Raw genomic sequence first — 14112 nt, forward strand, 5'->3', positions numbered from 1 at the left:
TCATTTATGTACTTCAGTATAATTTCTAGAGATTGTTGCATGTTAACTAACCTGAAGCTCTCGACACATATCTGCATCAGTTTATGCATTGTACTGCTGCCACGTGGTTGGTTGTTTATAATTGCATGAATAAGCAGATGTTTCTATAAAGCAAATGTATTACTAGAGTGATGTATATCCATGAGCTTGAATATGAATAAGGGAGAGTGAACGAGTAAGATATTTTATCTAAAATAGATCAGAGCCCTATGGCAAGGAGACCAGTCAAGAAAAAAAAGCAATGTAGGTACATGTTCATGTTGGCATCACGGCAGACATAGTCATCTTGTTGCAATTGATGCATTCCCTCGTCCTTTTCCGAGGCCCAGGGTGAATCCACCTGCATTTTCTTAGTGAAGATTTCCTATTACAGGTTTTATTAGAGAGAGAGAGAGAGAGAGAGAGAGGCATGGTGATATGTGCTGTACAGTAGTGGTTTCTGGGGGTAGTATACATGCATACAAGAGATAGACTGACAGAAACACATAAGGAAGCTGGCTAGGGATAGATAATACCAATCTATTAGTGATGCTTCTAACAGATCAACAGATGTAAATAGAAGGGGCACTATTCATGTTTAAGAACATTTTCGGAGATGCTAGCTGTGTGTATCTGGATAGGGATCCTGCAGAACACAACAAATGTCAAGAGTGGACATTTTAACAAAGCTTCCATGGCCGGATATGAACCTGGTGGGGCAAACCGCCGGACGGTGACGGGGCAAAGCGGTGAACCGCTACGCTGAGTAATGCAGTTACAACAGCTGCTTGGTCAGCATAGCAGTGGTTTACTTTGTTTATATACTGACTGGCCAAAAAAAGACTCAAAAATTCCAGTCAGTCACCTTTAGCTATGATTCCAGCACATAATGTGGTATACGGTTCATGTGTGAAAATTATTTCTCATGCCCCCAGAACTACTTTTTCACAAATTGAGTTTTATATGAAATAACTGGAATATGACTGTGCCATCAAGGTCGAAAAACTCGAGCCTCTGAGTGGTACAGTGGTAAAAGTGCTCGTCCTATCATCCGGAGTTCGCAAGTTCGATTCCCGGGTGATGCTGTACCCTCTGGCAGCTGATTGGCCGAGCTCTTTCGGAAAGGATGGATGAAAGGTACTTAGTGCTCCCACATTAATTACTGGTCTACAATCAATCAGGGGCGTTTGTGAGCTCATGCAAGCGGAAGGAGCGGATAGCGTCCTCTGAGTGTGTTACGCCGCCCCAATGGTGTGTGAGTGAGTAGTTCGAAATAATAAAAAAAAGAAGGATGAAAAACTCCCTAGATGTGGTAACCTGGTCATCAACGCTGCTGAGCCCTGAACTGACCACCTACAGTATGTAGTTTACATAGTACTATGGGCACTATGCATGATTGGTGCATTACTTTATGCATTTCCGTTTTTACCCTGCTACACCGGTCGTTCTGGAATCCGGTCAATTTGGACTACCCATACCAATTTGGATTATCAGATCATATGACCTTTTTTGCATCGCTCCAAAGTCCAATATTTATGCTCCCTAGCAAACTAAAGCCTTTTTTTCTGATTAGTCTCATTAACAAATGATTTTCACAGCTGTTTAGTCCCAATCCTGTGAGTTCTCATCACATTGTGTGTGTACGGTTTTCACTTTTCAACAAAACTATGTTTTTTCCTGTTGATTTCTCACCATGCAACTTCATCAAGTGTTTAAGTCATATCCATTCATAATTTAGTTCTGATCACATTTCATCCACAAAGTTGATGGTTCAGCACTATCCTTCCAGGTTTTGTTAAAGTGTTGAAGGGTTCTTAACCCAGTTCCAGTAGAAATTCCATTTCAGATTAAGTCCACCTTTGCTGTTATAATAACCTTCACTCTTCTGAGAAGGCTTTCCGTTAGAGTTTGGAACATGGCTATGGTGATCCATCCATTCATCTACAAGAGCATTAGTAAGATCAGGCACTGCTAGATGATGAAAGGTGACTGGGGTGCAATGAGTGTTCCAGGTCATCAGGTGTACAGTGAGATTGAGGTCAGGGCTCTGTTGTTACTCGAGCAGTTCTTTCACTTGAAAGAACTTTCACGTCTTTATGAAGCTTGCTTTGTGCACACGGACACTGTCATGCTGGAACATGTTTGGCCATCTTAGTACCAGTGAAGGGAAACTGTAATGCTACACAATATGACATTCCTACTAATTTTGTAGAAACAGAACCACATATGTGAGTGTGATCGTGTAGCCAAATACTTTTCCGCATACAGTCTATCTGTCTGTCTGTCTTTTCCATACCACAGCTTCTCTTTAAAACGTTAAGAAAATAATCTTCTCTATTTGACCAGACTTTTGGAAACACTCATTTCCAAGAAACAGGCTCTTCTAGCATGAGCTTTGTCCCAGTTCCACTTTCCTGCCTGTTATTGTTTAAGTTCTCGTGAGAAATGCTCTGGCGAAATCAATCTGGCACACAAGCACGCCTGGAAAGGCAATGCAGTGACCAGAGTTTAAAAAGCCTTATAAACTCAATCGCTCCAATTTTGGTACTTGAGCTTGAAACACAGCGGCTAAGATATAACTGCTGTGATGTGATGTGTTGTATGTAGTTGTACTGTACATGTTTTACAGATGAACAAAGTACGTAGTATAACTATGCCTTTGACTTGGATATGTGTATCAAAAGAGCCGAGGCTCAGATTTTGTGTGTGTGTGTGTGTGTGTGTGTGTGTGTGTGTATTACATTAGGGATGAAGAGAAACAATCTGTATAAGCTGTTCAACAGGCACTACTAAACCACTAGACAGGGGAAGGAAAGTTCATCCCACACGCTTTCATACTAGTGCGCGCACACACACACACACACACACACACACGAGTGCCTTTATTCAACAAAACAAAGATAACTCTTGCTGTACCAAGGTTAAATCTTTCATATCTGATCTTACCGTCTCTCTTTCTGCATTTCCTCTTTTATTCCTCACCCTCAGTAAAAGCCTGTCCAATGCCATTGACTCTGTTTAAAGGTCACTTTAGCTTCAATTCAGCTAAAAGGCTTTATTTGTAAGCCAGGGTCCTGCTAATTACACCTGCAAGTCCGGATGAATATGGATTCATCAGCCTATACCCAGCATGTCTGTGTGTGTGTGTGTGTGTGTGTGTGTAGATGTTGACCTTTAACTGCCTGATTTTATGCATCATGCTGCTGCCAGATGATTGGCAGACTGGGTACAAGTGTCCCGTGTGAATGAATCTTAAGATCCTACCACTGTCTAGTATCGACTGTAAGACAAATATAACATTACAGTAACCACGATAACTTGAGAACCTTTTGATCTGTCTCCACTCTTGTTCCTTTCGATCATTGTGCTTTTTTCCCCCCGCTTTCTTCCCATGAGGACGGGGAACTGAAATGGCACAGGGAAAAGAAACATTTACACTATAGCTGAAAACAACACACATGCTCATCACTTATTTATTCAGCTTAATTATACAGCACTCATTTATTAATGATTGTGATTATTCCCCTGCTGTTGAGCCGGCTGCTTTTCATCTCTATTCGTTCTTTATGGATATAGATAATGTTTTCCAAACATTTTTTTTGTTTGCTTGTTTGTTTCAAAATCATAATTCATTTTATCTGTATAAGAGAAAAAAGCAATCTGACCAGCAGGTGTGTTATTTAATTGGAAAGGAGTCTGACTTTAGTTGAGAGTATGAGAATATACACTCGCATGTACACACTCGTATGCAGTACTTCAATAGCCCTAAATTTACGATAATATCTTATCTTATATGAGGCGTGTGTGAGTGTGTGTGTGTGTGTGTGTTGCACAGATATTGAGCAATTTGCTAGCCTCGGGTTTGGCTTGTCACTCAAGGTCAAAGCCATCTCTTTTAAAACGTTTAAGCAGGAAGGCAGTGGAGTGTGTGTGTGTGTGTGTGTGTGTGTGTGTTGGGGGTTGCAACTGCGTATGTTTCTGTATATTGAGAGATATTATGCTTCAGTTACAAGACTCTGATCTAGCCTTCTTGCCTGTGCAGTTGGGTCTGTGTTTTTGTTTTCGTCACTTTTATTAAACACTCCCTGGGCAATTTGCAACGCCAACCTGCATCCAGCACATGCTTGGACTTTTCCCGGATGAAAAGCTACCAAGCCTAGACAGATCATGCAATCTCTACACACAGACAGACCAAAGGTATGATTTGAACCACCAACCCTGGGTAGCAAATCAGTGTATTTTCTCACTGATTTGTTTTTGGCCAATTTCCACCCACCAGTCGGAAACAGGAGGCTAACAGATTTGTCCTCAAGACACATAAAGACATAGAAACACACCTTTTGCTCCCCTAGAGCATTATAACACACCCAGAGGAAATGCTGTCTACCCTCTTACATGATCTCACCGATGGCCAGGGTTGCCTAGTGTAACTGTGATTGAGAAGGGAGAGAGAATATGTCCCTCCCAGCCAGAGGGCATGACAAATACCTCACTACCTATATCACACATAACAATATTATTTATTAATATATTTTGCTTCCAAAGAGCCAGAGTTTCATGTATTTTAATGTAGTCTGGAGAAGCAGGTCTCTAGTTTTCCTGAAGGGCTCTAGTTTTTGGCAGGTTTTTGACTCTCATTTTCACACTGACCTATAAATCATTCAAGCATGAAAAAAGCATCTAACTTAAGGCATGAACCTTTGAGAAACAGGAGCAGATTATGATATACTGTATGATCAGGCTGGTGATTAGTATACTGGTGATGCTGAATGGTTGGAACAGACGAGAGGGGAAATGAGGTTGCTGCTGAGGTTGTTACATAAACAATCGATTTTACATTTGCAGCCTATCGAGGAGAACAAGTTCCCATTTCTTTGGGAGGGAGCAGAGATGAAGATGTTGAGGTTCTCCTTGGGAGTGACAAGGATGGATAGGATCAAGAATGAGTTCATCAGCAGGACAACCCATGTTAGATGTTTTGGAGATAAAGTCAAAAAGGCCAGATTAAGGTGGTTTGGACATGTTCAGTGGAGAGAGGGTGAATATATCGGTAGAAGGATGCTGAGGTTGGAACTGCCAGGCAGGAGGTCTAGAGGAAGACCAAAGAGGAGATTTATAGATGCAGTGAGAGGGGACATGAAGTTAGTTGATGTGAGAGAAGAGGATGCAGAGGATAGGGTTAGATGGAGGCAGATGATTCGCTGTGACGACCCCTGAAAGGGGACAGCCGAAAGACAAAGAAGAAGATTTTAGTTGCTACACTATGAGACTGACCAAGATGAAGTCAGTACTACTCACTTATCCATGGTCTATAATGATTTATCCTGTATACGGGGTCGTGGAGGGGGAGGGGTGTTGTTACATGGCAGGGTACACCTTGGACGGGGTGCCAGTCCTTTGCAGGGCACACAAATATACACACTCATTCACTCACTACAGGCAAATTGGGAACGCCAATTAGCCTAATCTGCATGTCTTTGGACTATGGGAGAAAACCGGAGTACCCGGAGGGAACTATGCCTTAAGTTGGATGCTTTTTTCATGCTTGTATGATTCATAGGTCAGTGCTCGCGGTAAGCCTGTGAAGAACATGCAAACTTACATAGACTTAAGACGTGAATCAAACCTTGAACCTGGAGGTGCAAGGAGACAACGCTAACCACTAAGCCACCGTGCCACCTAGATGTTCTGATAAAAGGCACTGTCGCCTCGCACCTCTGGGATCAGGGTTGGATTCCCGCCTCAGGTCTGTGTGCATGGAGTTTGCATGTTCTCCCTGTGCTTGGTGATTTTCCTCCAGGTGCTCAGGTTTCTTTCCATAGTCTACAGACATGCAGATTAGGCTTATTGGTGTCCCCAAATTGCCTATAGCGTGTAAATGTGTATGGCCTGTCATGTACTGGCTCCCCATCCAGGGTATACCCTACCTTGTTCTCTAAATGGTTGGAACCATTCCTCCAGGGATAGGCTCCAGGCCCCTCGCGACCCAGTATACAGAATAAAGCGCTACAGATGATGAGTGACTGAGTGACATATTATTGCTGCAATAATGCTCATATAGGTTTTGTATTTTTTTAAAACTTTTTCTTGGTATGGGCTCAGGCCATGCAAATGAGTGATACACTAATACAGTATGCTGCGTTTCATTTTATATAATTACATTTTAGGAAACTCAGAGAGAATAAGACACGGTTTTCAATATAACTGAATTCCATAACCAAAAAAAAAACATTTTGATATTAAAGATTTAAAAGAAATCAGTGCCAGTAAAACCTACCAACAATGTCCTGAATGATGCAGCAAAGAAATTTATTTATATTTTTTCTCATCATTTGAGACTTGAGAAAGACTTTCAATCTTCACTGGTTGTGTTGAGAAATGGAGAGAACGTGGCTGGATAGACACTGCACCCTTCTGTTAGAAAACAGAAGTGTGACATTCATATTCTGGATATTATGTGTGCATGCGTGTGTGTGTGCAGTACTAATATTACTAATAATAGTTAATCTCTCATACTGTATTTGTGATCTGTGAGATCACATGCAAAAATACGGATTGCATATGTGTTTTATGTGTCTATGTTCATTTTCAGTGGCAGCAGCACACAGCATGGCGGAGAATCAACGGGAACCAACCAGCAACAAACACAACCTTCACACGGGCCTGATCTTGGCTATGCTCATGCTGATGTTGGTCATAATGGCTGTGTTGCTGGTGACTGTTTACATCTACCACCACCCCAGCTCAGCTGCCAGTCTTTTCTTCATAGAGGTGCGTATATGCTTAATATGTTAAGTGGAGGAGTTTTTAATTCATTATTAATTAAAAATCAGTCAGACTAAGTAAACGTTTGCATTAATAAAAGTTCTTTTGTAACTTAGGAAATCATAACTACATTTTGTGCTAATTAAATAAAGATGATTAATTAAGAGGCGTTCGGGTCAAACCAGGACTTTTTATTGTTCAGAATAACAGAATACGGCTATGAGAGTGAAAACTCCCTTTATTTCTCTGTATAATTCCCTGCACCACTAAAGCACTTATCCCATCGTTTAACTAACGCTCGGATACCATCAAGGTAAAAAGTTATCTGTAAATTTTCAGGGATTAGGAGCTAAAAGGTTCACAGTAGGATCTGAGTCAACTCGGCCATCACCGACGTACGGCCTTCTTTAAAACGTTTCCACCATTGAAATGTTCTACTGTGGCTAAGAGTCTCAAAACCACACTGTGCTTAACATCTGTAAATGTCACTCAGTGTTACGCCTTCATTCATGTGACATTTTTTCACAAGTCACAGTTTGACTTGAAAAATCCATTTTTACTACAGTGTTATAAGCCCAGTTTTCCACCATCACAGCAGTCTAAATTGGAGGTTGATCTGGCTCAGACACCCTCTGATGTCATTAGCTTTGACATAGCAGTGGGAAGCTAGGACGAAATACATTGGTACAACATAAAGTCACAGAAAAGCCGATAATTTGATACAAGAGGGCCAAAGATAAGGCTGATCACTTTAAAATATCTCTCCTGTGCGCTGTGAGGGGCTGCGGTTCCCTACAGGGAAACCTGCGATAATCAACAAGGTGCTGCAGATATTATTATACAGGAATGTTGCATGAGATTGTCTGACTTGATATAATTAATCCCAGTGTTCAACCTTTACGGATTGCAGCCAGGCTTTATTAGATGTAATAGTTGGTGAACTTACAGCAGTCCTACAAGTCATAAAAATCTGTAGCTTCACTACAATTTTTTTAGCCTAATCAAAAATGTCATAACTCATACCAACAAGCTCCAGACCACTAGAGGTCACCCTAACACATATAGGTAAGCCATGTACTCATGACTTGGCAGATTTTGTAAATTGCACTATGGATAGAAAGTGATTATTTAGCTATGTTTGTGCAGTGTTGCTGCGTCCAACATATCATATTAGAAAATTTGAGGTCTCTTCAGTTTTTCTAGATTCGTACAGCTTCTGTTTTTACATGGAAACATGTCTAGCATTATTTCTAGGAATGTAAGCCATAAAACATGCTTTTCTTTCACCAAGACTTGGAATTGGTTGAAAAATAAATATTATTTACTGAAATTTTATAGAAAAGTAAAATGTAAAATCCTGTCACAAGTGTGTTTATATTACTGGATCATTATATTGAAAGCGTACAGTATCAAATCTGCACTATGTCGATATTAGAAACAACAGCAAAAATGTGGATTTAAGATTTCATCCCCTAATTCAAAGTGCTCTTTACGTTGGTGTAGAGACGACCGAGCCGGTGGCCTGCCATGAAGTTCCGCCGTGGTTCGGGGTACCCTGCATACGCCGAGGTCGAGCCTGTCGGCCAGGAGAAAGAGGGATTCATCGAGGCTGAGCAGTGTTGAGGTCCCGACCTTTGATCTAAAAGTACCCCTACCCCCAGACACTGCCCTGCCCCCTCGACACTCATTCTTCATCATACATCAACCATGTAAACCACAGTGTGGATATAAAATCCTTCCTGCAAGTAAAAGAAGTAACTGGTGGCTGATGAGTAGCAGCAGAGAATCAGATTCCTACAGCTTGATGATCAAACAAGTTGCAAAAAAACTGATTTTGGGATCATCTTTGAAACCGAGCTCTAGATCTGATCTAGAACCAGCTCACAAAGCCTCAATCCCACTGGAACAGATTTGGATTCAAATTAAATGCGTTCTTTTTACTTCCACTACCAAAACTTTGTAAAGATCATGGCTGTGCATTTCCGCTTTATGGTTTAAGAGAGTTTATTTAGGTCTTTCTATATCTTTGCAACGGGTTTTAGGGGTTGTGTGTTTATTTCATTGTGTTTCATTTTATTGTTATCATTATTTTTGGAGGGATTTGATGCAGATTGTTGCTTGAAACGCAATTATACTCAAAATCATTTTGTGCTTTCTTATTCTTTTTTGCTACAATTGGAAAACGTTCGCTCTCTGTATCCAACAGCGTTGCTCAACTTTTCCATGCCTATGACTCATACCTACATTACATTTTTGCACAAATAATTTGAATGCACATGTTTTGTTTTTTTGTCTTTGTTTTTTACATTGGGTTACTAATGCAAGTTTAAAGACTGGATCTTTGTCTCCTGTACAGTATGTGTCAGAATGGAGGTGGGTTTATTGATTTATATTATTTTTCTGATGGTTTCATCTCTTGTCCCATGACACACTAAGTGAAGACTCCTCACATCCCACTGCAAACGTTTACTCGTCAGAACTGGTTCCTGTTTAGTTGCTTAAACACGTTACGCGCAATAGACATGTCAGTGGAGGTTACCACACAAATGAGAATATATATTTGATATCTGTTCATATGTAATTACTTCTATAAAGGTATAATGGTGTTTAAATGTTAATTATCAGCTGTGTTCTCATGATATGAGTGGAGTGGGATTTTTTCGATTGAATGAAGACTGAACGAATGAATAAAATCCTTCAGTTTCATTCTGCAATTCATTAATTCTCCATATAGAATCAGAGAAATAGATTTCTATTAATGTAGCATAAATACCAATAAATACTAACCACCGTACTTTTTCTTACAGTCATTTCAATATCGGTATGTTATTCTTGTTACACTTTTAAGACTCGGTTGTCATTTTAATCACAGCACATTTTAATCACACTTCTTGTTGCAATTGTTTTACTGTTTTTAAGACCAAAGACCCATTTCACTGCATCATAACTACTGTTCCTTAGTCCTCCTGCTCTTTCTCTCTCTCTCTCACACACACAAATGCACACACAGACATGGAATATAGACTCAGGTCATGATTGGGAGAATTACAGAGAAAACCCGAAAGGCAAATAATTAAGATAAACAATCAATTACAGAAGCAAATAATTTTGGGGAAAAAAAGAAGTTGCTTGTTTTACACAATGCTAATAGTCAATACTTATGAGAATGCAGGAAAGGTGCCTGGGACATCTTTTATTTTGTGGGGCTTTTTTTTACGTACGATTGTGCTTTTTCTGTTTTTTCTTTTCTGTACCACTGGACTCATTTATTGAATTTCATCCAGCCTGAGTGTGCGTGCGTGTGTGTGTGTGTGTGTGTGTGTGTGTGTGTGTGTGTGTGTGTGTGTGTGTGTGTGTGTGTGCTTGGAGTTTTTAAGTGAATGAATGACAGATGAGGAGAATGTAATGTTTAACAGCAAGTCATGCTCTGAAATACAGGATTTTTCCTCTGAGAGCCGCTGGACTAGTTGAAGCTGTAACTCAATGTGCTCCTTTATCACCACTGTCAATTTGATTGCATTTTAAATCAATAAAGTTGTTTAAACAAGGCTTCATTTTGATGTTTTGGAAATTGAGTGTAAAGATTTTAACTGACTTTTACTGCTGTTTAGAAATCAAACAAAAAATGCATCTAAGGAAATAGCTGATATTACTGGAATTGGGCTAAGAACCGTCCAATGGATTGTTAAAACCTAAACGGATAGTGCTGAGCTGTCAACTTTGAGAAAGAATTGTGGTTAGGGAAATAATCATGAACGACTGTAATTGGAGACCAGAGATAGTGAAAGCCTTTTCAGATTTTCTGTCTAAAATTGTGAAAAAGTGGTTCTGAGAGAATGAGCGAACATGTTACTTGGTTTCCCTGGTAATTTTACTTGGTTTAAGAATTAACGGTCAACATACAAATCATTGTGAAATAAAAGATAATGTAGTTAATGCTATAAGAATGTTTTACTTTTGTAAAGACTTAACAAGCATCTTACTTTTGTAAGATTAGTAAATAAATATTTTTGGTTTGTGCAAAAAAAATTATATGAAACAATTCATTAGCGTAATTATTATTTTACTGTAACGCCTGCCAGTTAGATTACATTAAATTAAATGACAGCTAAGATATTTATATTGTGAAGGGAATTCCCATGTGGGAATTTTTATATACTTATATAAACGTTAACATTCCATATAATTTTTATATACTTATTATAATAAGAACATGTAAAAAAAAAAAAAGCTTTTTTTTTTTGGCAATACAATGTCTGACGAATACAAATGGAGTTTTGAACCAGTTTAATCTTTTCACTGCTGTCATAAATATCCTGTCCAGAGGTAGAAACCGGTACTCAGAGTACAAAGCTAGAGCTGAGTCAGAAATAATCGTTTCTGCTTATCTTATTATTGTCCAGCCATAAATCAACTCAAATCCTGTGATTCTCCAACACAATCTGCCAAGACTAGCTAGTCTACTCTTCAACAATTATGACACATTCTCAAACCGAATTTCATCATGATTTTCAATCAGCTGCTTTTTATGAGCTGATTCTTCTCCAAAAAATCTTTCATTTTTTAAAATCATCCAGAAAATAAATTCTCTTTATGTGACCTATCAATACAAGCACCTACCTATGTACTGTAGAGATAGCATTAGATTTATCGTCTCTTTATCGTCATTTGGGTCTAATGTACAGTACAATGTACAATAATCTACAGGAGCAGTTCCAGCATTATGGATGTGACATCTGGACTAAATTTCACTTTCATCTCTTCAGCTAAACAAATAAATCCTCAAAATCCATCTAATCATTTACTACATCCTAAAAATATACAGCATTTGATCAGCATTACGGAGGTTACATTAAATGAACTAACGTTTATGAGTGAGTACAGGTTTTCCACAACTGCAGAAACCGGAAGCATGAAAAAGTGCCGATTTGAAAATGTTTAAAACATTTTTTTGGAATGAATGATTAAAAATAAACTGTTTCAATTACAAGTAAAAGTTTTGACATTACAACTATATGTACAAGGAGTGTTCAAGTCAAACCAGGACTTGTGATGAAATCTCGTGCGAATAAAGGAGTAAAACAGATCAACCTTTACAGAAGACTACAACTTCACAGTACAGAGATGAAACTCTTAGTCTCAGTAAAACATTTTCCCATGAACATTCAGCTAGTGGAATGCTTAAATGGAGAATTTCTCGCCAACTTGCAGAAGAGGCACATCAGTCTGTAGGAACTTTAAACAAAATTAAAAGACGTGAACCAGGCTATCATAAGTGTGTTTTGTTTTCCTGCACAAACAAAGTCCTGGTTTGACTTGAACACTCCTTGTAGTTGCCTGATTTTTTAGAGTAACAATGTGGTTTAGTAAGAACCATATCAATTATGCCTAATTTTCCCCCATGGTAAAATTGACTTTGCAGGTAAGATCGTTAAGGTGTAACAGAGAGAGCACAGGGAGTCCTTAAGTGCGGCTTTCCTGTTGGACCTGTGAAGAGGTCTTGATCTTCAGCATGAAAAATAGGAGATACTGTGGGATTGAAACAATGTGCCTTTGATCAACCATGAGAGCAGTTATACAGCTGTACAATGCAATAATATCATGATGAGTAGCACAGTTGTAATGGGCAGAATGTCCTACAGTGCATGATACAGGAAGTGTTTTTTGCCGAATGCAATTAGACTTTTTTTAAGAAAGTTTTTTTTAAGTAACTTTATCCTTATCTCATCATGATTATAATTTTAACGTATATTTTAAGATTCCTCTTCACCTTGTTGCTTGTGCTGTATGTTGTAAATTGTGTAAACTGGCTGCTGGAACGATACAATTTCCCTTTTCGATTATTAAAGTATTCTATCTATCTATCTAATGCAGAATAGATTTGCAGAGAGTTACTAGATTTATTTCCCCTGATCGCAACATGACATTTTGTGATCAGTATATGGTACTGCAAGAATTATAAATGTTAGTTACAGTTTTTTTCCAGAGGAGAAAGAGATGGAGAAATGTCTGGATTATTGTTTTTATTTTGTTTTTACTCATTTTATTATTATTATTATTATTATTATTATTATTATTATTATTTTGTCATACACATTCACTTATGGCGGCATGCGGTGGCGAGGTAATTAGCAATGTCGCCTTACACACACAGGGTCAAGGGTTGGATTTCCGCCTCAGGGTCTTTGTGCGGGAAGTTTACATGTTATACCCTGTGCTTGGTGGGTTTTCTCAGGGTACTCCGGTTTCCTCCCACAGTCCAAAGACCTGTGTATGTGTGTGTATGTATGTGCCCTGCGATGGATTAGCACACCATCCAGGGTATAACACGCTTCAAAAAAATAAATGAAATAAATTTCAGGCCCCCTATGGTCCTGTATACAGAATAAAGCGGTATAGACAGTGACAGTAGCAAATCTGCTTTTCAGACATGGGCCTTCAGAAAGCTTCCAAAACCTAAAAATGTTGCCAGCTGTACTTTGACTATAGCACATCTGATTGTTTAGCAGTCCATCCACTACTAGCAAATAAAAGTCTAACGCCAAACAAAGTACACTAACTACAAAAGCACGTGTGTTGTGACTGTTATATCGCAATAACTCCACCACAATAGGAAAACCTTTTTTAATTGATATAAATAAAAAAAAATGTTTTGTCTTTACATTAACTCACTCTTTCAATGATAACTTTGTGTTTATCATACATTGGAGGACAAAAAACAGTCTAAAAAAAATAATTCTGTCTGTCTGTATGTCTGTCTGTCTGTCTGTATGTCTGTCCAGCTAGAATTTGTCACAGCATCACGCAAAACTGGCTGAACAAAATTTAATGAAACTTAGCATTCCTGAGGTATGGAATCGAACTGTTGATGCTGAAAGTTATGAACATTGATGTGACAGCATGTCTTTCTCCAAATAAAAGAAAAGTAAACTAGAAAAACTGAACCTTCAAAGATAAATGTACAAATCAATGTATGTTTATTCTTCCTGTGGTAAGTTTAAAACCAGTTTGTCTCATATGTTTCCGAAATCGCGGTGTTAATAGCAAGCAGTGATGTAACGCTCCACTATGAGATAAAACGAACAAATACACAGCAGTCGGAGATATGGCCATGTAAATACCCGAACTGAGAGTCCAGTGTTATGTGATAAAATACCTCCTGCCACAGATTGCCTCTGCTATATAACTGCTATAAAATAATATATATTAAAACATAATTTTATCACACAAACCTGTCCTGACAAGTTTTATTGAAACATTTGCAGTACTTAGATATCTGCCTGAAGTTTAACCTGCACCATAAGAGAAATCAAAATGTTGAGTAAAAGC

General features: G+C 38.7%; 1 protein-coding gene across 2 annotated transcripts in view; it reads left to right on the forward strand.

Annotated features, from left to right (window-relative positions):
* plxdc2b (plexin domain containing 2b) overlaps positions 1 to 10331 on the forward strand; it is a 140797-nt gene extending 130466 nt beyond the window's left edge. For both annotated transcript variants that reach the window (XM_053496691.1, XM_053496700.1), the window contains 2 exons: positions 6611 to 6789; positions 8287 to 10331. In XM_053496691.1, coding sequence (XP_053352666.1) covers positions 6611 to 6789; positions 8287 to 8406 — 299 coding nt within the window. In that variant the 3' untranslated portion in view covers positions 8407 to 10331. The remainder of the gene's footprint in view (positions 1 to 6610; positions 6790 to 8286) is intronic.
* Positions 10332 to 14112: the final 3781 nt, after the last annotated feature.

This window comes from Clarias gariepinus, chromosome 1 (assembly GCF_024256425.1).
Source record: "Clarias gariepinus isolate MV-2021 ecotype Netherlands chromosome 1, CGAR_prim_01v2, whole genome shotgun sequence".
Taxonomy (NCBI): Eukaryota; Metazoa; Chordata; class Actinopteri; order Siluriformes; family Clariidae; genus Clarias; species Clarias gariepinus.